The following is a 27,116-nucleotide window of genomic DNA, read 5'->3' as shown; positions in this document are numbered from 1 at the left end:
TGTTGATCCTTAAGAGGCCCTACTCTCTCCCTAGTTACCCTTTTGCCCTTTATGTATTTGTAGAAGCTCTTTGGATTCTCCTTTGCCTTATCTGCCAAAGCAATCTCATGTCCCCTTTTTGCCCTCCTGATTTCTCTCTTAACTCTACTCCGGCAATCTCTATACTCTTCAAGGGATCCACTTGATCCCAGCTGCCATATGCATGTCATATGCCTCCTTCTTCTTTTTGACTAGGGCCTCAATCTCCCGAGTCATCCAAGGTTCCCTACTTCTACCAGCCTTGCCCTTCACTTTATAAGGAATGTGCTTACCCTGAACCCTGGTTAACACACTTCTGAAAGCCTCCCACTTAGCAGACGTCCCTTTGCCTGCCAACAGACTCTCCCAATCAACTTCTGAAAGTTCCTGTCTAATACCATCAAAATTGTCCTTTCCCCAATTTAGAATTTTAACTTTTGGGCCAGACCTATCCTTCTCCATAGCTATCTTAAAACTAATGGAATTATGATCACTGGTCCCAAAGTGATCCCTCACTAACACTTCTGTCACCTGCCCTTCCTTATTTCCCAAGAGGAGGTCAAGTTTTGCCCCCTCTCTAGTCGGGCCATCCACATACTGAATGAGAAATTCCTCCTGAATACACTCAACAAATTTCTCTCCATCCAAGCCCCTAATGCTATGGCTGTCCCAGTCAATGTTGGGAAAGTTAAAGTCCCCTACTATTACCACCCTATTTTTCTTGCAGCTGTCTGTAATCTCCTTACATATTTGCTCCTCAATTTCCCGTTGACTATTTGGGGGTCTGTCGTACAATCCTATCAAAGTGATCTCTCCCTTCTTATTTTTCAGTTCTACCCATATTGACTCAGTGAGCGAACCCTCGGATATATCCTCTCTCACTACTGCCGTGATGTTCTCCCTCATCAAGAACACAACTCCCCCTCCTCTCTTACCTCCTGCTCTATCTTTCCGATAGCATCTGTACCCTGGAACATTGAGCTGCCAGTCATGCGCCTCCCTTAGCCATTTTTCAGTAATAGCTATAACATCCCAGTCCCATGTACCCATCCATGCCCTGAGTTCATCTGCCTTGCCCATCAGACTTCTTGCATTGAAATAAATGCAGTTTAATCTAGACTTCCCTTGGTCTTTGCCCTGCTTTCTCAGACCATCTGTCCGGTCATGTTCTGTACACTCTCCCTTGCTGCCTTTTGTTTCTGTCACCACTTTATTTATTTAATAAACTATATATCTATCCGCAGTACAATGTCTTCGATCCCAAAATTCATGCTTCTCCAATGCCATCAGCGTCAGTGAGGGAAAAACAGGATTTGCGAGAACACAGTTTTCCACTTTTTTTATTAGTTCATGGGATGTGGGCGTCATTGGTGAGGCCAGCATTTATTGCCCATCCCTAATTGCCCTTGAGAAGGTGGTGGTGAGCCGCCTTCTTGAACCGCTGCAGTCCGTGTGGTGAAGGTTCTCCCACAGTGCTGTTAGGAAGGGAGTTCCAGGATTTTGACCCAGCAACGATGAAGGAACGGCGATATATTTCCAAGTCGGCATGGTGTGTGACTTGGAGGGGAACATGCAGGTGGTGTTGTTCCCATTTACCTGCTGCTCTTGTCCTTCTAGGTGGTAGAGGTCGTGGGTTTGGGAAGTGCTGTCGAAGAAGCCTTGGCGAGTTGCTGCAGTGCATCCTGTGGATGGTACACACTGCAGCCACTGTGCGCCGGTGGTGAAGGGAATGAATGTTTAGTGGTGAATGGGGTGCCAATCAAGCGGGATGGTGTTGAGTTTCTTGAGTGTTGTTGGAGCTGCACTCATCCAAGCAAGTGGAGAGTATTCCATCACACTCCTGACTTGTGCCTTGTCGATGGTGGAAAGGCTTTGGGGAGTCAGGAGGTGAGTCACTTGCCGCAGAATACCCAGCCTCTGACCTGCTCTTGTAGCCACAGTATTTATATGGCTGGTCCAGTTAAGTTGGTCATTGCCTGGCACTTGTCTGACGCGAATTTTACTTGCCATTTATCAGCCCTAGCCTGGATGTTGTCCAGGCCTTGCTGCATGCGGGCTCGGACTGCTTCATTATTTGAAGGGTTGCGAATGGAACTGAACACTGTGCAATCATCAGAGAACATCTCCATTTCTGACCATATGATGGAGGGAAGGTCACTGATGAAGCAGCTGAAGATGGTTGGGCCTAGGACACTGCCCTGAGGAACTCCTGCAGCAATGTCCTGGGACTGAGATGATTGGTCTCCATCAACCACTACCATCTTCCTTTGTGCTAGGTATGACTCCAGCCACTGGAGAGTTTTCCCCCTGATTCTTCGGTACTTCTGGCTGAAGATGGTTGCAAACGCTTCAGCCTTGTCTTTTGCACTCACGTGCTGGACTCCGCCATCATTGAGGATGGGGATGCTTGCAGAGCCTCCTCCTCCCGTTAGTTGTTTAATTATCCACCACCATTCATGACTGGATGTGGCAGGACTGCAGAGCTTTGATCTGATCCGTTGGTTGTGGAATCGCTTAGCTTTGTCCATAACATGTTGCTTCTGCTGTTTAGCATGCATGTAGTCCTGAGTTGTCGCTTCACCAGGTTGGCACCTCATTTTTAGGTACGCCTGGTGCTGCTCCTGGCATGCTCTTCTACACTCCTCATTGAACCAGGGTTGATCCCCTGGCTTGTTGGTAATGGTAGAGTGAGGAATATGCTGGGCCATGAGGTTACAGATTGTGCTGGAATACAATTCTGCTGCTGCTGATGGCCCACAGCACCTCATGGATGCCCAGTTTTGAGCTGCTAGATCTGTCCTGAATCTATCCCATTTAGCACAGTGGTAGTACCACACAACACGTTGGATGGTGTCCTCAGTGTGAAGACGGGACTTCATCTCCACTAGGACTGTGCGGTGGTCACTCCTACCAATACTGTCATGGACAGATGCATTTGCGACATGTAGATTGGTGAGGACGATGTCAAGTAAATTTTTCCCTCGTGTTGGTTCGCTCACCACCTGCCACAGGCCCAGTCTGGCAGCTATGTCCTTCAGGACTCGGCCAGCTCGGTCAGTAGTGGTGCTACCGAGCCACTCTTGGTGATGGACATTGATGTCCCACACCCAGAGTACATTCTGTGCCCTTGCTACCCTCAGTGCTTCCTCCAAGTGATGTTCAACATGGAGGAGGACTGATTCATCAGCTGAGGGAGGACGGTAGGTGGTAATCAGCAGGAGGTTTCCTTGCCCATGTTTGACCTGATGCCATGAGATTTCATAGGGTCCAGAGTCAATGTTGAGGACTTCCAGGGCCACTCCCTCCTGACTGTATATCACTGTACCGCCACCTCTGGTCGGCATGCCCTGCCGGTGGGACAGGACATACCCAGGGATGGTGATAGAGTCTGGGACATTGGCTGAAAGGTATGATTCTGTGAGTATGGCTATGTCAGGCTGTTGCTTGACTCGTCTGTGGGATAGCTCGCCCAATTTTGGCACAAGTCCCCAGATGTTAGTGAGGAGGACTTTGCAGGGTCGACTGGGCTTGGTTTGCCTTTGTCGTGTCCGGTGCCGAGTGGTCCGTCCGGTTTTATTCTTGTTATGACTTTTTTTTCGCGAGATTTTACAACTGAGTGCCTTGGTAGGCCACTTCAGAGGGCGATTAAGAATCAACCACATTGCTGTGGGTCTGGAGTCACATTTTGGCCAGACCGGGTAAGGACGGCAGGTTTCCTTCCCTAAAGGACATCAGTGAGCCAGATGGGTTTTTACGACAATCCAATGGTTTCATGGCCACCATTACTGATACTGGTGTTTTAATTCCAGATTTTATTTAATTAATTGAATTTAAATCTCCCAGCTGCCGTGGCAGGATTTGAACTCATGACTCTGGATTATTAATCCAGGCCTTTGGATTACTAGTCCTGTAACATAACCACTGTGTTACTGTACCCTATATTACTTGTGTTTGCAGGTTTTCAAATGTCTTTGTTTAAAGCGGGTACAGCTAGCCCTTCGAAAGTCTTTTGTTAAAGGGGTTTTGAACCCCATTGCAGTCAATATATGCACAGCAAGGTCCCACAAACATCAACGTGATAACGGTGTTGGTTGAGGGATAAATATTGGCCAGGACTCTGGAGAGAACTCTCCTACTCTTCTTTGAAATAATGCCATGATTCCTGGATTTTGTGTTCAAGTCCCTGGAATGGGGCTTGAACCCACAATCTTCTGTCTCAAAGATGAGAGTGCTACCAACTGAGCCACAGCTGATGCTGTGAAAACGTTGCATTGAGCACTCATGGACAGTAGTGTCCTGTTGAATACTTCAGTTCGTTGTCTTTGCAAGTAACTGTGTCATGATGTGAGATCAGACTTTCTTGTATTTTTCCACAGCAGCGTTGATGAATTGATCCACTCTGACTTTCCTCGTCTTAAGTTGCTGTGGGCGAAATTGGGCCGTGTGGCGCCCGGTCTATAGGCGTTACACGGACACTTAAGCCCCAAAAATGGCGTCCGAGATGCGCACGCACACTTCCGGCATGATGTGCGTCGGACGCCATCTTGGTAAAGGCGTTTGCGTACGCGCACTTATCGAACGGCGGCAGCATGTAGAGTCGGGAGATTGTGACGTGAATCAGTGGGCAATGCTGATTTAAAGGGACCGCTGTTATTTTGGAACTCCGCGCTCCAGCCAATACGCTGTCTTAACCTCGCACAGCTGAACAGGTCTTAAAAGGCATGGAGGACCCCTCCACCAGTGCTATTTAAAGGGATCATGCAGGAATTACTGGTTTGTTGCTGGATTATTTGTTCTGGCTGCTGATGCATTTGTACCTGTTTTTGGAGGTTTCTTATACTTGAATAAAGTTTCAATACTCTACAGGGAGTGGGCTGGCTAACTGACAGGCAACAGTAAGGGCACTGGTGGAGTGGCAGGGGTGGGACAGGAATGCTGTCATCCTGAGAGAGGACAGTGGGTTCATGTTCCATGGAGCCACTGCCACTTGTTGCCTCCTGTTATGCGCCACCTTCTCCTGCAAGAAAGCAGCAAGTGTATCGGTGAGTGCCCTGCAAGATGTTTGGGTGACATGGCTGTCATGGTTGAATAGCTGCCAGTGTGTGTGAGACCTGTGAGTTGTGGGTGTGCAGCTTGCAACAGTGGTAATGTGTGAGGATGAGATGAAGCATCTGATTCGAAGAGTTGCATACTGATTGAAAGAGATTGTTGGTAAGTGGGTGATGGGGGGTGTAATTCGTGGAGCAGTGGCTGAGACCACTGGTGTAATTGGTGGATATGCCACTTGACAGTTGAACTCACTCACCTTGACCACTCGTGTCAAATCATTGAACTTCTTCTTGCACTGAATCTATGTTTGTGGTGCTGTGCTCTTGGTATTGACCTTGTCCACTACTGCCTCATGTGCATATGCCTGGAGGGCCTCTTGCCTCCCCCCACCCCCCCCCTCTGTTTGGTACAATTCCACTGCGGATGTAGGATGCCCCTCCTCCCGTCCGCCTCTAGTGCGTCATCGGAGAATCTTGGTGCACGCTCTCTCGCAGGCGAAACCATTCTTCATTGTATTCCAGCACAATTATACATCCCAATGGACTTCTTGCACTTCCTGCAGCCACAGTCCACCTCCCCTTTAGGAGGTGCAGGCTGCCTTTAAGTGGTGCTAACCACTCCCGATATTGGGCCCCCCCGCTGATGCGTGCAGTCACTCAACAGCGCGGGTTAATCGCTGACCGCGATCCAGCGCCCGTTTTCGGAGGTTATCCAATATAACCCCTGCTGTATCTTCAAATCTAAATTGATTTTATTTCATCATTTGTTCAGAAGCTCTTGATTTAGCTGATTTGTGGAAATGTAACTAAACTCAAAAAAGTTCTTGACGGTGTTAAAGTTTTACTTTTTTAACACTACACTGCTTAAACCATTCAGGAACAAAGCTGTGGCTCTATCTTAGTTAAGTGTCTTTGTATCATAGCCCGGGGTTGCCGATGTATACTGACTGACTTAGTTAGATTCACTTTTTATTGTGTGGGATTTCAGGATTTTTACCAGTGTTTTGCATCCTGAATTGCAGGAGTTTTTCAGTTTATATTTCGAGCTATTAGTTATTGCCACCTGAATAAGTCACATTCCATTTTTATAACATGGTCTTCTGGGATTTTTACCAATATTTTGAGGATTGAGTGCCATGAACACCATAAATCAGTGACTTCGATCAAAAGTAAAAGTGGCACATTTTGGAGAAATCAGATGTGTTGAATTCATTGCCATAGAATGGTCGGTGGGCTGTTTGGTACAATTTTATTTTGTAATCTTTTCCAGAAATGTATGCGGTTTAATCCTGATGCTACAGTGTGGGTGGCCAAACAACGGATCCTGTGTACTTTGAACCATAGTTTGAAAGATGTGCTGAATTATGGTCTGTTCCAACCAGCCAGCAATGGAAGAGATGGGAAATTTTTGGATGAGGAACGACTACTCAAAGAATACCCCCAGCCAATCAACAAAGGAGTTCCCTCTTTGGAGGTAACCAATGACAATAGAGTAAATGTGCTTCTGGGTGTTCAATTATTTACTGATCTGACAAACCCATCTCAATCTCTATTATAGTTAAATCATTGGCATTACTGAATTTGTTGACTTGAGAAATTAAAACATTGAAACGTAGAAAGAAAGAACTTAATGAAGTGACTTCAGGATGTCCCAAAGTGCTTCATGGACAAAGAAGTACTTTTGAAGTGTAGTCACTGATGTAATGTAGGAGATACGGCAACTAATTTGTGCGCAGCAAGGTCCCACAAACAGAAATGTGTTAAATGTATAGATAATCCATTTTAATGGTGTTGGTTGATGGATAAATGTTAACGAGTACACTGTGAGAACTCACCTGCTCTTAAATAGTGACCTGAGATCTTTCACATACTCCTGAGAGGCCAATTGGAGTACCCCTACCTCACCCCCTGGCTGTGCTCAGCCAGTACAAACCAGGGATCAAACCTGTGATCTATCTGGTTTGTTGGTTTAAAACTACACAGGACAGTATATTTGCCCAATCAGCCATCAAGTCCCAATCCTGAGTTGTACTATTGCCTCGATTTAACGACTCATGCAAAAGATGGCACCTCTGACTGTGCAGCACTCCCTCATTACTGCACAGAAGTGTCCGTCTAGATTACATGCTTAGGTCTCCTAGAGTGAGGATTGAACCCACAACCTTCTGACTCAGAGGCGAGAGTGCTACTCACTAAACCATGCTTGTCACCAAGACTGTTGCATTCTGAATGTGACTTGCTTCTATAATCAAATTTGAACAAATCAATGTACATCGGGAGTGTTCAAGCTTTTTGTCTTTATGGGTCACGCATATGCCTTGCCTGGAACCCTAAATCTATGGGGAGAATTTTACCCCTCACCCAGGGGAAACTAGGCAGCGGGAGCGAGGAGGGGGGGTCGTTAAAATGGAGCAGGGGAACTTACCCACTCCATTCCTGCCCTAATCTGGTCGACTGCAATTTTAAATAGTTAGCAGGGTCCTTCTTCAAATATGCAGATTGGGCTCTGATGAGGTCATTGGGCCCCGACTGCTATTTTTACCTGAGGCCTGGGTGGGGGAGGGAGGGAGCAATGGTTCACTTCCTCAGGTCAAAGCTGCCGGGATCCGGATCCAGAATGAGAAGAGGCCCAGGTAAGTGTGAAGTTAATTTTTTTTCTTTTTTTGACAGGTTTCCTTGTGGTTCCTGCCTCAGGCTTCCCCCTGCCTCTTCCCCTCCTGTCCATCCATGATTCCCCTACCCTGAGTCCTTCGATCTACTTACTTTGTGCCAGGGACTGGTCACCCTGGGACCCTGGTGGCGGCCTCTAAACTGCCCGATTTTAACAGCTAGACAGACACCTCCCGCCTACTTCTTGGCCGTTAAGATCAGCCGAGCCTCCCCGCTCTCGCTCCCACTCCCACGTGGACTGGACGCTCGCTAGATCGCGTTCCCGTCCGGGCGTAAAAATCAGCGCCTGTTAATCACCTCCATTAATTTTCATTGATTTGAGGTTGCCCGTACTAACAGATCTTGGTGTTCTGATTCAAGATTTATTCATCGATGCTGAAAGCAGCCTTTTCAAAACCTCCGGGCCCACTTAAGAAATATATAAGCACCAATAGAACTGAGTTTCCTAGTCATCCAGGGTAGGACTGCCAGAGCTCAGCCTGCATATGACTCGCGAGCTGCTGTCTGCACACCCCTGATGCTCATGAACTGCACGGACTCTATTTGACCAATTAAAAAGAAAGAAGGAAAGAACTTGCATTTATACAGTGCATTTCACGGCCTTAGGATGTCCCAAAGTACTTTACAGCAATGAAGCACGTTTGAAGTATAGTCACTGTTGTAATGTAGGGAGATGTAAATTAATGCAATCATCTGTATGTGTTTACTTTGAGTTTTCAGGTTAAGTAATCTTGTTATTTTAATCTTGGTTATTTTCTATTAAAGGTTTAAAATAGGTTAAAACAACAGAAGAGATAGTGTTAATTGCCTTAGCACATCTAGTAAATTACAAATTAATCACAAGTCATTTTTGTGATGTAGACAAATGTGGTATCCAATTTGTGCAGCGACCCACGCAGCAAATCTGTTGTTGGTTGAGGGGAGGAATACGGGCCAGGACACCCTATGGGAGATTGTCTACAAAAATTGGGCAGGTTCCATTACAGGGATGCACTGTGACCCAACCTATTTTGCACTGCACTCAAGGTGATTCATTAGGCCTGGCTGCAGGTCTAAGTCTCCTCTCATCACTCTCTTCAAAGCTCTTACATCCACCACGACAGGTTTACTGTCTCCTCTGAAGGATGGCTCTACTGATAATGTAGCACTCCTTCAGGGCTGCACTGCAGTGTCAGCCCAGAATATGTACTCAGGTCTTTAGCATGGGACTTGAACCCACCAGGCTGACACTTGTATTTTTAATATAAACATTTTGTAATTAATGTTGTGTTCATTCAACCACTATTAACGCAAAGCAAACCACTTGTGATTTTATTTTTTTTGAAAAGCGCCACTGTGAACTAAATTAGGGAAAATTTATTTCTGTTTTCAGTTTTGCTACAAGAAACGGGTTTACAAGCAAGGCAACATCGATGAAAAGCAAATTTCAAAACTTCATACAAAGGTGAGGATACTTTGATAATCTCAGCATAATTCAAACCCGACCATGTATAACCCAAGGAGAACAACAATAAAAAAAAATTGTTAAATTTACTGTTGAGTTATCCTGTTAAATTCTTATGAGGAAATAAATGATCTGTATTTCACTTCACAAAAAAATTAATTAAATTATTTTATTACAATTAGAATAATATCCAAATTCTCTGAATAAAAACAACATTCCTATTCACCTTTGCACATGAAATAAACTGCACATACAAGCAGACCGGGTAATCTACCATACATGATGCTTGATTCCAGTTGACGTGTGTTCAAATAGCACCTTATCACATCTCTCAAATATCCCAAGGCCTTCACAGACAGTGAATTACTTGTGAAGCACAGTCACCGTTGTTATGTAGGCAACATGACAGCTGTTTTGCGCACAACAGTCCTGTATGTTCACTGTTGTGTGTACTATCTCGGGGGTATTTAAGCTTTTAGTCTTTGTGGACTGCAGAGGTGCAAACCACAGGGTCACTTATGAAGTTTTAATCCCTGCTCTCACTAATTGTTCACATCTTGACTTGCTGCTACTAGCAGATCTTGCGATTCTGCTTTAGCATTGAGTCAATGGCATTGAAAGTAGCTCTCTCCAAATAATTGGGGCTCACAAAATTTAAACGGAACATGGCAGGAAATAAGAAGCGTAAATGTAAATAGGACCGAGTCGGCTGGGCTTCGAGGGGCTGTTTTTTAGAGCTGGGGGGCTGCAGTTTAGACGCCCCCTACACTAGATGAAAGGTGAAACAATTGCCAGATGCCCTTAGCTCCTCTGTGGCAGTTACTGCAGCAGACCAGCTGGAAATCCGAGAACCTTTATCACACAATAGTATTGTACTACTTATTTGTATTAAAGAAAGAAAGAACCTGAATTTATATAGCGTCCTCAGGACGCCCCAAAGCGTTTTATAGCCAACGAAGTGTAGTCACTGTTGTAGTGGAGGGAAACATGGCTGCCAGTTTGTGCACAGCAAAATCCCATTAACAAATAAGGTAAATGAACAGGTAATTACCTTGTATTAAAATTATTATGCTGCTCCAAATGCAGTTATGAATTGCTTCACTATAACACATTGACATTTAATACCAGCACAATAGTTAGCAGTAACAGGGATAGGATTTTATCCATCAGTGAGGGAGTGGCACTAAGGACATGTATTTACTTAAATTCAGATGAACCCAGCGGCACCGGGTAATTTAGACTGTTCCAACTTCTGGTGTTGTGCTGACTGTTCTGCCTACTGATCAGGAGTCTGAGAGAGAGAATTGGGAGAACAGTGCCAGGGAGATCCAGGAAAGAGGGATCGGATCAGAAAACAACTATCAATGACCAAGATTCATTAAATGCAGTTGAAACTGACAAAACGAAGCAACAGAATAGATCAAATAATGAAAATTTCCAATGTGAAAATTTCCAATTCTTAAGGAGAGCATCAGTTTCTTAACAAATAAGTCATTTCCAGCAACTTCAGTTAAAATATACAGCTATACTATATGAAAGGAATTTAGAATAAATGCTAACTTTTTTACATTTTGCCAGTCCATCTGCTGAAATATATACACATATACGTGTGTAAATATATATAGTATATATGCATTTATTTATGTGATATTATAGAGATATATATAATATAAAATATATTATATCATATATATTATGATATAGATAGATTTATTACAGATAGGTGGATATATAATTCAGATATATGAAATAAATATCAGCTACAACCCAACAATCTTGATAAATTAATGTCTGAATGCACATAATTAAATGTTTTGTATCTGTACAGTATCTAAAAGGCACCAAGTGTCCATAGGATGTGGGAAAGTGCTTGGGACACAAAGCACGCAAATAGGCTCAAAGGTTGCCTTCGAGATAAGCAAGCGCATCAAAAGCCCTTGGGCCATAATTTATTGTGGTAGGGCATCTAACGCCATCTGCCATTAGTTAGACTTACCCTTGCATGTTTACGTTTTGAAATTTTTTGGGTGGCAAGTTGCTGAAAGTGCGAGCTGATAACGTCGCAGCAAGTGAAACAGGGCATCTGGGACCTGAGTGAACAGGGCAAGTAACTGGGTATCTCCTTAATCAATCAGAGTGAAGGATTGGGAAATTAACAGCGTAAGGACTGAGAAGGAAATATAAATTAGAATGGGTGAATTCAATGTCAAATCAGGTACAGAAAGAGAAATAGAGAGGGAAAGAAAGATTGGATTAAGAGAGAGAGAAAAAGGAGACAAAGGAAAAGTTTTAAAAGAATAAAATTAAAGTTTGACATTTAACCAATCTTCAACAACAATTAAAACTTGAAGGAATGAGACTCCACACTTGTAATAGTTAATTTTCAGCACCAGAGAGGTTGACTGGCAGTAATTAACACTTTTCATGTCGTTAAAAGGGTACTTAGACTGAAATGGACAAGACTTAGCTTTCTTGGTGAATTTAGTTCATATCTACCATGCAAATACAGCAACTTCTATGCATTTCAAAGTTGAGGCAGTCGGTGAGATGCCATTTTCACAAAGCTAACGGCGGAGTGGTGCAGCTCGGGCAGCAACGTTTGGATTTCCATGTTTAACTGCGCATCTGCCCCTCACCTGAAGTTGCTGTACCATTTGCGCATAAATATGCCTCACTGTTATTTGGACAGCAAATTATGACCCAATTATCTGCAGATTATTTTCCCGCTACTGCGGTGGTCAAACTTGACTGATTACAGGGGAGCTGGGGAATACCTGCTGGTCACCCGAACAACATTCTGAGTATTTGGTTGAGTAGCTTCAAGAAGTGATTTGACAAGTTAATCCATCATTCGGAAGTGCCCAAACTACCACTTAGTGGCACAGATTGGAGCCTCGTGGGCTGAATGTAAACAGCTATTCATCGTCTTTGCTAAATTAAGAATAAATTTGGTGCCGTTCAAGTAATCCCTAACTCCCCAAAGCTAAATAACAGACAATAGTTTCAAGTTGGCAGGACGGTTTGAATTTGGTGTTGAGTTTCAAGTTTCGATTATATTTTTATATGCTGCTGGGTTCCCCCTCTTTGAATGTCTGATGTGGGATTTATCCAGCAAGGATTTATCCGGCACCATTGAAAATATGCTTTTCTAAAAGCAACAGGATAAAACCAGAAATACAAATGCAGCGGTTTTCAAGTTGGTGAGTTACCAATACTTCGCAGCTAGCAAACCAGCAAGCCCCTTCCCACCCTCGGGCTGTACTTTGGATGCCTCTGCCATAATCAGTGATGTTATAGGCTATCATTAATTCCAGGGCATTAGTGAGGTGGTCAGTAGGTGTTTAAATGCAGCCCAGGAGCCTCCCAGGTGCATGGCCAAGTGATCGTTTGGACGCTTCTGAATGATGGGTCAACTTTCTCTTTCCTCCATTTGAGTCACCTCGTGACACACCATCCTCAGCTGAGAAGGTGGGGAGTCTTGGCTACCTTCCTTGCGTTACGCTATAAGGAGGTACGCAGGGCCACCCTAGGAATTAATTCTTGCCCTGCGATTTTCCTGCTGGCTCGACTTGACTGGGCTTGGCGTTTTCCCGCAGCAACACTGCTGAGATCAGGGATGCTGCTGATGGGGGGAGGTGGTGAGCCGGGGGGAGGGAGGGTGGAGATTTAATAGAGGTGTTCAAAATCATGAAGGGTTTTGCTAGAGTAAATAAGGAGAAACTGTTTCCACTGACAGAAGGGGCAGTAACCAGAGGACATAGATTTAAGGTAATTGGCAAACAAGCCAGAGGTGAGATGAGGAGAAATTTTTTTACACAGCGAGTTGTTCTGATCTGGAATACACTGCCTGAAAGGGTGGTGGAAGCAGATTCAATAGTAACTTTCAAAAGGGAATTGAATAAATACTTGAAGGGGACAAAACAGCAAGGCTATGGGGAAAGAGCGGGCGAGTGGGACTAATTGGATAGCTCCTTAAAAGAGCTGACACAGGCACAATGGGCCGAATGGCCTCCTTCTGGGCTGTAGGATCCTGTGCTTCTATGTCTACAGAACTGGACATCAGTGCTTTAAAGCAAGATGCTTTGGCACTTAGCCCCAGGCTGAGGAACGTTACTGTGTGAACAAGGCACTGTGTGAGTTTAAATATTATCACTTGTTCAGCAGCATTTCTTCCTAACAGAAACTTGGGGTCAGGTATCATGTTCCTGTTGTTTGCTGAAATGCGACCAGTGGCAGATCAGCAGGTTTGTTGGCAAGTGTCCGACCGAACAAATCAAATGAAAATTCATGAAGCAAACCGTACTCTTCCTTTTGATCTTTCCTTTCTTTGCAACAAGCAAATGAGGCTAAGAAGCACTGGGAATTGTCCTCTAATATATTTGTTAATTGTTTCATATCCGAAGCAACTATTCCTCTGTGACTTGTGGTAACAAACGATACCTGGCTTGGGTTTTCAATGTTGCTGAGACTGGCATGTTGCTGCGATGATGCCTGAGGCACTTTTTAAACAATTGTGTTTTGTTTTCTTCAGGCCAACCTTAGAAAATTTATGGATTATGTTCAACATCGTGCACTTGATAAAATTGCTAAGCTGCTGGATAGAGGACTGGACCCTAATTATTACGAGTCAGAGAATGGAGGTATGTCAGCGAGCAAGATGCCTCATGGGTGGGCTTTTTGATCCTGCATCAGAGAGTTTTCAGAATTATTAAGATGATTAATCATGTGTGTGAAGCCAGCGGGCACATATTAATTCCAGATTAAGGGCAATACAGGCACAATGTAATATTGCACAATTTCAATGGACTTGTATTATTAATGACTGCACATAATGGTGTATTTAAAAGTGGCATCAAAATTACACAGCACACTGGTGTCCGTGGGCATTGTGCTACTTTGTGCTTCTTGTAGATACAGATAGTGCGCAAGGATAGAAGGGAAATCCTGAATGAGTTGCACCATCTTGTGCCCAGTTTAAGTGCAGCAACGGTAATAAAAAAGAAAGAACTTGCATTTGTATAGCGCCGTTCATGACCTCATGACATCCCAAAGCGCTTTACAGCCAATGAAATATTTTTTGAAGTGCGGTCACTGTTGCAATGTAGGAAACGCTGCAGCCAATTTGCGCACAGCAAGGTCCCACATACAGCAGTATGATAATGACCAGATCATGTGTTTTAGTGGTGTTGGTTGAGGGGTAAATATTGGCCAGGACACTGGGGAGAACTGGCCGGGGATTTGGCTGGCTTTGTGCCTCTAGACTGGGGAACAGAATGTGATAAAAGGAAATGTAGAAAGGAGAGAAGACTCAATGTAAAGTTGCAGGGGTGGAGGGGTGAATATATATTATTAACGAGATGAAAGCTAAAATAAAAGTTAAGCCCAGCAAAAAAAAGCCTTTATAAACTTTTGTTTTTAAATGTATATTTGAATACGTTGCTCTGAAAGCTTAATTTTCCTTTATGTATAAAAAATCTATTTCTTGCAGATTAGATGACCCATTAAGATACTTGGGTTTTGCCAGTGTGTGTGTGTTTGTATATATATATATATATGTATATATGGCTATCAAACTATTCTGAATACACTGGGCCAGATTTTGCTGTCAAAACAACAGTGAGGCAAATGACACTCTCCGTTATTTATGCGCAAATGGTACAGTAACTTCAGGCGAGGGGCAGATGCGTGGCTAAACGCGGAAATCCAGAAGTTGCTGCCCGAGTTGCACCGTTCCGCCATTAACTTCACAAAAACAGCATCTCGCTGCCTGCCTCACCATTGAAATGCATTGAAGGGCGTGAAGTTCCTGTATTTGCTTGGTAGACACAAACTAAACTCGCTACAGAAAGTTAAGTCTTGATCATTCCAGTCTAAATACCCTTCTAACAATGTGATAAATGTTAATTACTGCCCGTCAACCTCTCTGGCACTGAAAATTAACTATTGCAAGTGTGGAGTCTCATTCCTTCAGGTTTTAATTGTTGTTGGAGATTTTAAAAATGCAAAATTTTATTTTTTTTTTACTTGTCCTTTTTATCTCTATTTTCTCTCTCTCTTAATCCAATCTTTCTTTCCCTCTCTGATTTGACATTGAATTCACCCACTCTAATTTACACTTCCTTCTCAGTCCTTACGCTGTTAATTTCACAATCCTTCAATCTGATTGGTTAAGGAGATACCCAGTTGCTTGCCCTGTTCACTCAGGTCCCAGATGCCCTGTTTCACTTGCTGCGACTTTATCAGCTCGCTCTTTCAGCAACTTGCCATGCAAAAATTTTAAAAATCTGAACGTGCAAGGGGCAAATCTAACTAACCGCAGAAGCCGTTAGATGCCCTACCACAGCAAATTGTGGCCCACTATATTTTTTCCCTTTTGTAGCTGCTACACAGTAAATAATCCATTCCAATATATTCAGTGCTCAAACACTCTTGTAAATGTGTGTTCCACATCACTTCATATTAGTTGGTCTGCCTCAGAATCCTCTCAGATGATAAAATACTGAACAGGATGTGATGATAGCCAGTGATCAGGGAGGAGGGGAAGGGTACGAGACGGAAACTTAAAAAAACACATTCCAAGCAGGAGTAAAAGGGTTGTATCAAAGGCTACATTTTTATAGGTGAATAGGGAGGTTAGGTCAAAAAAAAATCCTTATGCTGCAATCACAGTCCATAAGTGAAGCATCGGTGCAAAGTAGAATCCTCTTTGCAAATGATGCTAAACTTGGGAGTGCAAATCTGGTTTATATAAACGATTTGGACTCGGGAACGGGAAGTACAATTTCAAAATTTGAGAAAGACACCAAATTGGGGGGGTATAGTTAATACCGAGGAGGACTGCGACAAAATACAGGAAGACATTAATAAACTTGCAGAATGGGCGTGTAATTGGCAAATGAATTTCAATATAGATAAGTGTGAGACGGTACATTTTGGTAGGAAGAGTAGGAAGGCCACACACTCCTTGGAAAATCAGAGTCTAAATGGGGCAGAGAAGCTTAGGGATCTGGGGGTACGGATACACAAATCACTAAAAGTAGTGATGCAGGTTAATAAGGCCATAAAAAAGCAAACAAAGCACTGGGGTTCATTTCTAGAGGGATAGAATTGAAAAGCAGGGAAGTTATGTTAAACTTGTATAGAACCTTGGTCAGACCACATTTGGAGTACTGCAAACAGTTCTGGTATATATATTATAAAAAGGATATAGAGGCACTGGAGAAGGTGCAATAAAGATTTGCTGGGATGATACCAGAACTGAGAACGGATTATACCTATCAGGAAAGATTGAACAGGCTGGGGCTCTTTTCTCTAGAAAAGAGAAGACTGAAGGGTGACCTGATGGGGGTCTTTAGGATTCTGAAAGGGTTTGATCGGGTAGATATAGAGAAGATGTTTCCACTTGCAGGGGAGACCAGAACTAGGGGCCATAAATATAAGATAGGCATAATAAATCCAATAAGGAATTCAGCAGAAACTTCTTTACCCAGAGAGTGGTAAGAATGTGAAACTTGTTACCACAGGAATAGTTGAGGTGACTAGAAAAGATGCATTTAAGGGGAAGCTAGATAAGCACATGAGGGAGAAAAGAATAGAAGATATGTTGATGGGATTAGATGATGAAGAAGGGTGGGAGGAGGTTTGTGTGGAGCATAAACACCAGCATGGACCTGTTGGGCTGAATGGTCTTTTTCTGTGCTGTACTTTCTATGTAATTCTATAGATTATACAAGAATGGCAACGATACTTAATGAGCATTATCCCTCTGTTTTCACAGAGGAGAATGAAAGGAGGACTGCAGGAAGTACCAGAGTAGGAAGTGGAGGCGGCACTAATAGATATATAGATAATAAAAGGAAATGGGATTTAAAGTTGATAAGTCACAAGGCCCAGATGATCAACACTGCAGGATACTGGGGGAGGTTAGTGATGAAATAATACAGATTATTTTACAAAATTCTTTGGTAAAAGAAATTGTACCAAAGGAGTGGAGGGTGGTGAGCAAAGGGGAATTGGATAAGCCGTGTAATTATATCCTGGTTACCTCACATTAGCGGTAGGCGAAATGCTGGAGGGGTAATATGAGGTAACACTTACAGACATGATCTAATCAGGGACAGTCAGAACAAAAATGTAAAGGAGCACATTGTACTTGACTAATTTAATTAAATTCTTCATAGAAATTACTGAGTGTATAAACAAATGAAACACATAATGGTGTATTTGAACTTTCAGAATGTATTTGATTAAATGCCACATAAGAGACTTACTTTTTTAAGATGTTTTCTTCAACTCCAAAGCCAGCAGTCTGTGCTGATGTTTTGAAATTCTGTGTCGAGCAATATATATTGAGCTCATTGTTTTTATTTTCAAATGGTGTTGAAAAATCTTGAGCCGAAATCTCTTTACCCTCTTACAGAAACCATGGCCCCGATTTTCAAAGGAAATTGGGGGTGCATTGGAGGAGGGGGGGCTGCGAAAATCGGGGAAATCCCGAGGGGGTGATGAAGCCTGCTTCAACCCGCCGACTTCTGGGTTCCCCACAGACGCGTCTGTGTGTGTGCGCGTGCGCCTCACGAATGCAGAAGTCCCGCCGCCAATTAAAGCCGGCAGGATGATAGTTAAAGAACCAAATGTACCTCATTGAGGTATTTAAGGTACTTTATTTCTGACATCGTAGATAGTTAAAACGATTTTAAACTTACCTGGGCGGCTTTCCCACGGCTTCCAATTCATGCCTGGTGAAACCAGACGTGAAGAACCGGATCAGGCAAAAATAAATTAAATAAAAAACCATTGCACAAAGTTAAAAAAACAAAATAAATCTACCTTACCACCCTGCTCCGATGTCCGATGTCCCTCTCAGCCCTCACTGTCACCCTCTCCGATGTCCCCGATCTTCCTCTTCGATCTTCCCCTCTCTCCCCCCCGATCATCCCCTCTCTCCCCCCCGATCATCCCCTCTCTCCCCCCCGATCATCCCCTCTCTCCGCCTCCCAATCATCCCCTCACTCCCCCTCCCTATCTTCCCCTCTCTCCCACTCCCTATCTTCCCCTCTCTCCCCCTCCCGATCTTCCCCTCTCTCCGCCTCCCGATCTTCCCCTCTCTCCCCCTCCCGATCTTCCCCTCTCTCCCCCTCCCGATCTTCCCCTCTCTCCCCCTCCCGATCTTCCCCTCTCTCCCCCTCCCGATCTTCCCCTCTCTCCCCCTCCCGATCTTCCCCTCTCTCCCCCTCCCGATCTTCCCCTCTCTCCCCCTCCCGATCTTCCCCTCTCTCCCCCTCCCGATCTTCCCCTCTCTCCCCCTCCCGATCTTCCCCTCTCTCCCCCTCCCGATCTTCCCCTCTCTCCCCCTCCCGATCTTCCCCTCTCTCCCCCTCCCGATCTTCCCCTCTCTCCCCCTCCCGATCTTCCCCTCTCTCTCCCCCTCCCGATCTTCCTCTCTCTCTCCCCCTCCCGATCTTCCTCTCTCCCCCCATCCCGATCTTCCTCTCACCCCCATCCCGATCTTCCCCTCTCTCCCCCACTCCCGATCTTCCCCTCTCTCCCCCTCCCGATCTTCCCCTCTCTCCCCCTCCCGATCTTCCCCTCTCTCCCCCTCCCGATCTTCCCCTCTCTCCCCCTCCCGATCTTCCCCTCTCTCCCCCTCCCGATCTTCCCCTCTCTCCCCCTCCCGATCTTCCCCTCTCTCCCCCTCCCGATCTTCCCCTCTCTCCCCCTCCCGATCTTCCCCTCTCTCCCCCTCCCGATCTTCCCCTCTCTCCCCCTCCCGATCTTCCCCTCTCTCTCCCCCTCCCGATCTTCCTCTCTCTCTCCCCCTCCCGATCTTCCTCTCTCCCCCCATCCCGATCTTCCTCTCACCCCCATCCCGATCTTCCCCTCTCTCCCCCACTCCCGATCTTCCCCTCTCTCCCCCCTCCCGATCTTCCCCTCTCTCCCCCCCTCCCGATCTTCCCCTCCCGATCTTCCCCTCTCTCCCCCCTCCCGATCTTCCCCTCTCTCCCCCCCTCCCGATCTTCCCCTCCCGATCTTCCCCTCTCTCCCCCTCCCGATCTTCCCCTCTCTCCCCCTCCCGATCTTCGCCTCTCTCCCCCACCCGATCTTCGCCTCTCTCTCCCCCCCCCCCCCCCCCGATCTTCCCCTCTTTCCCCCACCCCCCCTCCCGATCTTCAGTGTTCTCCACTCTCTGTTCCAGCACCGGATGACGTATTTCTCTCTCTCTTTCTCTCCCCCACCCCCCACCTTGGTGTTGCAGCTCCTGTCAGCAGTCAGCCTGTCAATCAGGTCAGACAGGTGCACCTTCACCCCCTCACCCCCTCACCGCCCCCCCCTCCCACTCCCCCCAGCTGCTAACCCGCCACCATTTCAAAATTGAGCCCCATGATTCTGACAATAATATACTGTAAAATTGTTGGCTCTGGTGTAATATAAAAAACATGTCGCTTAATCCTTGAGCGTCCAAGATGATTTGCCTCAGAATATCCCTTTTACTTCCTCAGCGCAAGATTTATAAGGGAGGGGGAGATTTTCTTTTGCAGTGCTCCTGGTCTGACCAGACTGCATGTTTGGAAATTGTGTCTCCCGGCCCACGACTTTCTGTCCATTAAAGTTAATGGCAGGGGTAGGATGTTGTGTGATTTCCCATACATGCTCACAGCAACGATTGCATACAATTACATCGAATTTACAGCACAGAAACAGGCCATTCGGCCCAACTGGTCTATGCCGTCGTTTATGCTCCACACGAGCCTCCTCCCTCCCGACATCATCTAACCCTATCAGCATAACCTTCTATTCCTTTCTCCCTCGTGTACTTATCTCACTTCCCCTTAAATGCAATATTGCTACTCGCCTCAACTACTCCTTGCACTACATTCTCATCACTCTCTGGGTAAAGAAGTTTCTCCTGAATTCCTTACTGGATTTATTACTTCAAGTTACATCGAAACTATAGCACAGAAATAGGCCAATCAGCCCAACTGGTCAATGCTGGCGTTTATGCTCCACACGAGCCTCCTCCCTACTTCATCTAAATCTATCAGCATACCCTTCTATTATTAGTGACTACCTTGTATTTATGACCCCTAGTTTTGGATTCCCCATAAGTAGAAGCATCTTCTTTATACCCACCCTATCAAATCCATTCATAATTTTAAAGACCTCTATTAGGTCACCCCTCAGCCTCTTTTCTCGAGAAAAGAGACCCAACCTGTTCAGTCTTTCCTGATAGGTATAACCTCTCAGTTCCGGTATCATTCTTGTAAATCTTTTTTGCACCTTCTCCAGTGCCTCTATATCCCTTTTGTAATATGGAGACCAGAATTGAGCACAGTCCTCTAAGTCTGGTCAGAGCACCGAAACTCAAAATCTACCCCCCACCCCCCACCCCCCACCCCCCAGCCAACCACACTGGCCCTGACTTGAGGTGAAAGTTCATAGCTGGCCTGTTGTGTCCTGTAAATCACCAGTTGTAAATGGGCAAATGTTATTTTACTGTTATTATCTCCCGATTCGAATAGAAATTTGCATTTTATTTTATTGGCACCTTTCTCGTCTCTAGAAATAGAGAAATACATTCATCTCGAGGACTGGTGAAGCACAAATTTAGGTCAGATGGAGTTTTTGAAGTACATTTAAAAAGCAGATGACAGCTGTAAGCAATGAAAGGATCCATTCCTGGTCCATGGTCCATGAATTTAAAGTTGTTGAGGCTGGTCCCCTAGTGACCAGAGTACTGTCAAGCTTTTGGGATAAAAGCTTGCTGTTTTCAATCTAATGGTCTAGGGATAACACAATGGTAGGGCAATACATCACTTATCAGGAAACCCATGATAATCATGCTTCAAACACAAGTTATTCGACCAACTAATAGCGGATAACGTTTTGGACTTATTTACAACATAAAGATTAGTAAGTAGAAGGGAAGAAAGAAGGAAAGTGTGCATTTATATAGTCCCTTTTGTCGCCTTGAGATTGACCAACGTGCTTCACACCTAATGAGTTACTTTCAAAGCGTAGTCAATGTTGTTTTGCACACACTATGATCCCACGTACAGCAGTGAGATGAATGGCCACTCAATCTGTTTTTTTTAAGTGATGCTGAGGTGAATACTGACCTGAAAACTGGGAGAACTTTGAAAAAAGGGCCATGGATTCCTTTACATCCCTTGGAACCGGCAGACAGGGCCTTTGAAAAACGGCACCTCTTGCTGATTCAGCACTCCCTCCGTACTGCGCTGAAGTGTCTGCTCAGATTATGTACTCACGTCATTGTGTTGGCACTTGAACCTATAACTTTCTGACTCAGAGGTGAGAGGGCTACCACTAAGTCATCACAGCTTATCCCTGATATATATCCACAACTCCTAACTCTAAAGGCTAGAAATGACTATTGCTGATATCAGCAGACAAATACTTAATGTGTTGAACCCACGACCTTCTGACTCAGAGGCGAGAGTGCTACCAACTGAACCACTGCTGCCACCTATCTATATGACACCTATAATGCCTTCATTATAACAGCAGATCGAGGAATGGCATATTAACCTATTGGGAGTAATTTGTGCCAGGCTCCAATCCCACCACAGCAAATGTGAGTTCGAAAATTGGGGCTACGATTGCACTACTGCTGAGGCTGTGTAGGAACAGAGCCTCACAAAACTTACCCCCATTAAGTGTTCACTTGTTAATATTTGCAATAGTAATTTGTAGCTTTAAAAATGTTTTACGCTTATCTATTTGAAAAATCCTGTGTTACATGCAGAAATCTGACTCGAGGCTTATAATCTTTTTATCCACCTGCTCACATCAATCACTATATCTTTTGGGACTCCACAAAGAGAATGAAGAAATTCTTTCCCGTCAGTCATTCTGATGTATATACATCCAGATGGAATGACAAAAATGAAGGGGAAAAGTTTTTCAAAAGGCTTAATGCAGTGTTTGGAATTAAGACAAATTGCTTGGGTAAATAATTCAGTCAGGAAGAGCTTAAGACCAAATTCGAAGAACAGATAACAACTGAGCAATGGAGTAGCATTTTTTGGTTTGCCCCAGTTTCCTCGAGTCAGGGTGCAGTTCCATGGGTTGTTAGGCCAACTGCTTGTCCTGTATGAGCCTAGTCACTAAAGGGTAGAAATGCCTATCGGTGATGTTATCACACAAATGCTGAATGCACTTGTATCAAATTCCTCTGACAGCTATTTTAATGGATGTGTTAACCCTTTAAAGAGTTAATGTCTTGGTTCAAATAACCAAAAGGGGAATTTGCGGTGAGTCTATTAAGGACTTAAACGATAATATCACCAACAGTAATGTTTACCCATTTAAGTGCTGCGTCTGATATAGACTCAGCATATATACTGACTCTCTGACCTGGAGTCACTGGACCAGCACAGGAATGGAAGAACATAGGATTTGCTCGACATAAAAGGACCAAGGTCCATCCAGTTCACCTTCTGCCATCCTGATAGTTGCTTGATAGAACGATAATGGAATTGTTGACTAATCATAGCAATCAATCCCGATCAATTAGTCTACAACAGACCCAGACATGAGATGAGGAAAATCCCCAGTGGTGGAGAGCTTTCGGAACCATAGGTCCAAAGTCACCTTTTCCCTCCCATGCTTCACTTACCACATGTCATGTCTCAAATTACTCATACTGTATCCCAAAACGTTATTTTCTGATGGAAATCTTTCCGTTTGCATTTGAATGAATCAACACTAACTGCTTCCATAGTCTCCCTAGGGAGTCTGTTCACAACAGGATATTTTTTTTCCTCTTTCCTAAGGGCACTGGGGCCAGTTGTAGATTTTTCTATTTGGTCCAAACGATGAACAGCTAATGCAGCACAGGGATTGAATCTGGGGTTTTTCCGGTCTGTTTGGCTCAGTGCCATACCAAGTGATGCATTGATCGCTTCACCCTTACTTCTCCATCCAGTGACATCACCCAAAATATAACGTCAGGTTCCACATGTACGCTGACGACACTCAGCTCTACCTCACCACCACCCTCTTGACCTCTCCACTGCCTCTGATTTGTCACGCTGCTTACCCGACATATTGGATGAGCAGAAATTTCCTCCAATTAAATATTGGGAAGACCAAAGCCATTGTCTTCAGTCCCTGCCACAAACTTCGTTCCCTGGCCATCCACTTCATCCCTCTCCCCGGCCAATGTCTGAGGCTGAACCAGACTGTTCGCAATCCTGAGAATTTGACCCTGAGATAAGTTTCCGACCCCATATCCGCTCCATCATCGAGTCCGCCTACTTCCACCTCTGTGATATCGCCCCGTCTCCGCCCCGCCTCAGCTGATCCGCTGCTGAAACCCTCGTCTGTGCCTTTGTTACTTTCAGATTCGACTATTCCAATACTGTCCTGGTTAGCCCCCCATCTTCCACCCTCTGTAAATTTGAGCTCATTCAAAACTCTGCCCATATCCTAACTCGCAACAAATCCCATTCACCGATTTGGACCCGGGAATCAGAAGTACAATTTCAAAATATGTGGATGACACCAAATTGGGGGGTGTAAATAATACAAAGGAAGAATGTGTTAAAATGCAAGAGGACGTTCATAAACTTACAGAATGAGCATGTAATTGGCAAATGAATTTCAATATAGATAAGCATTTTGTGGTGCATTTTGGGAGGAAGAATAAGGAGGCCACATACTGATTGGATAATAAGAGTCTAAATGGGATAGAGGAGCAGAGGGATCTGGGGTTACAGATGTGCTTGTTGACTTACATTGGCTCCTGGTCCAGCAATGTCTAAAATTTTAAATCCCTGTTCAAATCCCTCCATGGCTTCACCCTTCCCTATCTCTGAAACCTCCTCCAGACCCATAACCCTCTGAGATCTCTGCATTTCTCCAATTCTGGTCTCTTGTGCATCTCCAATTTTCATCGCTCCACCATTGGCGGCCGTGCCTTCAGCTGTCTAGACCCCAAGCTCTGGAATTCTCTCCCTAAACCTCTCCGCCTCTCTACTTTTCTCTCCTCTCTCCTCCTTTAAGATTTACCTGAGGAAGGAGGAAGCCTCCGAAAGCTTGTAGATTTCAAATAAAAATCGTTGGACTATAACTTGGTGTTGTAAAATTGTTTACAATTGTCAACCCCAGTCCATCACCGGCATCTCCACATCCTTTAAGATGCTCCTTAAAACTTACATATTTGACCAAGCCTTCCGTCACCTGTCCTGTAATCTCCTTATGTGGTACCAAATGTTGACTGATATCCTGGAAGTGCCTTGGGACATTTTTTCTAAGAGGAAGGTGCTATATAAATCCAAGTTGTTGTTCCTTTTGTGGTTTAAATAGGCCATCCTGCATGCTCTTCCTCCCCCTCACACTGCCATGTGTTGAAATCAAGACCTATCACACTGTCCACTGCTCTAATTCATTCAGGACATCAAAACAGTGGAGTTCCTTCCCTCTCTCTGACGTCCTTCATCACCTAACCACTGCTTTCTGATTTAATTTGTCGCCTTTCCTGCTCGTTTTAACTTTTTTGATGTCCTGCACTGTGGACCTTGCCCCTCCAGCTAGGTTTTTCAGTTTAAAAAGTGACACTGTAAAGAAGCTCGCCGTTACACTAATTAGGAAATTGTTTTGACCCAACTCTCTCTCCTGAGATTAGTGGGCCAGTGGTTTTCTGCTTGTGCGTCATCCGGGCTGCCATTTTCTGCCCGATTATTTTAATGGATGGAAAATCACAATCTGTGAATGGCAGGAGTGGACCACCCCGGGCACAATTTCCAGCAGAATTGCTGGCGGTTTAAAAAAAGTAAACTGTGTAGGTTTGTAGTGGCTGATTACTGCCCTGATACTTCTGCCAGATGCTATTTTAATCCACCGCAAAACAAAATATTTCGGAGGGTTATGCACACAATTAGTGTCTGAACATGAGAGGGGGGGGTCGATTTTGACATTTGGGCGACTGGAACGCATTGATCGACCACCCGTTCCCTCGGCGAAGAGACCCCTGCCATTTTGAGGCCCTGGCCTCATTTAAATTTAGCAGGCGAGCTGCAGGGTGCCAAACAGTCGCTGGATCGAGGCCTGAAGATCGGACCGGTGCAGCTGCCAGCAAGTTTTTTTTTATTCGTTCATGGGATGTGGGCGTCGCTGGCGAGGCCGGCATTTATTGCCCATCCCTAATTGCCCTTGAGAAGGTGGTGGTGAGCCGCCTTCTTGAACCGCTGCAGTCCGTGTGGTGAAGGTTCTCCCACAGTGCTGTTAGGAAGGGAGTTCCAGGATTTTGACCCAGCGACAATGAAGGAATGGCGATATATTTCCAAGTCGGGATGGTGTGTGACTTGAAGGGGAACGTGTAGGTGGTGTTGTTCCCATGTGCCTGCTGCTCTTGTCCTTCTAGGTGCTGGAGGTCGCGGGTTTGGGAGGTGCTGTCGAAGAAGCCTTGGCGAGTTGCTGCAGTGCATCATGTGGATGGTGCACACTGCAGCCACAGTGCGCCGGTGGCGAAGGGAGTGAATGTTTAGGGTGGTGGATGGGGTGCCAATCAAGCGGGCTGCTTTGTCCTGGATGGTGTCGAGCTTCTTGAGTGTTGTTGGAGCTGCACTCATCCAAGCAAGTGGAGAGTATTCCATCACACTCCTGACTTGTGCCTTGTAGATGGTGGAAAGGCTTTGGGGAGTCAGGAGGTGAGACACTCGCCGCAGAATACCCAGCCTCTGACCTGCTCTCGTAGCCACAGTATTTATATGGCTGGTCCAGTTAAGTTTCTGGTCAATGGTGACCCCCAGGATGTTGATGGTGGGGGATTCAGCGATGGTAATGCCGTTGAATGTCAAGGGGAGGTGGTTAGACTCTCTCTTGTTGGAGATGGTCATTGCCTGGCACTTTTCTGGCGCGAATGTTACTTGCCACTTATGAGCCCAAGCCTGGATGTTGTCCAGGTCTTGCTGCATGCAGGCTCGGACTGCTTCATTATCTGAGGGGTTGCGAATGGAACTGAACACTGTGCAGTCATCAGTGAACATCCCCATTTCTGACCTTATGGTGGAGGGAAGGTCATTGATGAAGCAGCTGAAGATGGTTGGGCCTAGGACACTGCCCTGAGGAACTCCTGCAGCAATGTCCTGGGGCTGAGATGATTGGCCTCCAACAACCACTACCATCTTCCTTTGTGCTAGGTATGACTCCAGTCACTGGAGAGTTTTCCCCCTGATTCCCATTGACTTCAATTTTACTAGGGCTCCTTGGTGCCACACTCAGTCAAATGCTGCCTTGATGTCAAGGGCAGTCACTCTCACCTCACCTCTGGAATTCAGCTCTTTTGTCCATGTTTGAACCAAGGCTGTAATGAGGTCTGGAGCCGAGTGGTCCTGGCGGAACCCAAACTGAGCATCGGTGAGCAGGTTATTGGTGAGTAAGTGCCGCTTGATAGCACTGTCGACGACACCTTCCATCACTTTGCTGATGATTGAGAGTAGACTGATGGGGCGGTAATTGGCCGGATTGGATTTGTCCTGCTTTTTGTGGACAGGACATACTGGGCAATTTTCCACATTGTCGGGTAGATGCCAGTGTTGTAGCTGTACTGGAACAGCTTGGCTAGAGTGGCAGCTAGTTCTGGAGCACAAGTCTTCAGCACTACAGCTGGGATGTTGTCGGGGCCCATAGCCTTTGCTGTATCCAGTGCACTCAGCCGTTTCTTGATATCACGTGGAGTGAATCGAATTGGCCGAAGACTGGCTTCCGTGATGGTGGGGTTATCGGGAGGAGGCTGAGATGGATCATTCACTTGGCACTTCTGGCTGAAGATGGTTGCAAACGCTTCAGCCTTGTCTTTTGCACTCACGTGCTGGACTCTGCCATCATTGAGAATGGGGATGTTTGCAGAGCCTCCTCCTCCCGTTAGTTGTTTAATTGTCCACCACCATTCATGACTGGATGTGGCAGGACTG

General features: G+C 45.2%; 1 protein-coding gene across 1 annotated transcript in view; it reads left to right on the top strand.

Annotated features, from left to right (window-relative positions):
• The window catches only part of shank2b (SH3 and multiple ankyrin repeat domains 2b), a 680,429-nt gene that overhangs the window by 62,679 nt on the left and 590,634 nt on the right, over positions 1-27,116 (top strand). Inside the window, exons 3-5 of the mRNA XM_067994155.1 lie at positions 6,337-6,540; positions 9,109-9,180; positions 13,712-13,820. Coding sequence (XP_067850256.1) covers positions 6,337-6,540; positions 9,109-9,180; positions 13,712-13,820 — 385 coding nt within the window. The remainder of the gene's footprint in view (positions 1-6,336; positions 6,541-9,108; positions 9,181-13,711; positions 13,821-27,116) is intronic.

This window comes from Heptranchias perlo, chromosome 12 (genome assembly GCF_035084215.1).
Source record: "Heptranchias perlo isolate sHepPer1 chromosome 12, sHepPer1.hap1, whole genome shotgun sequence".
Classification (NCBI taxonomy): domain Eukaryota; kingdom Metazoa; phylum Chordata; class Chondrichthyes; order Hexanchiformes; family Hexanchidae; genus Heptranchias; species Heptranchias perlo.
This window is presented reverse-complemented; position numbering and strand designations above follow the sequence as displayed.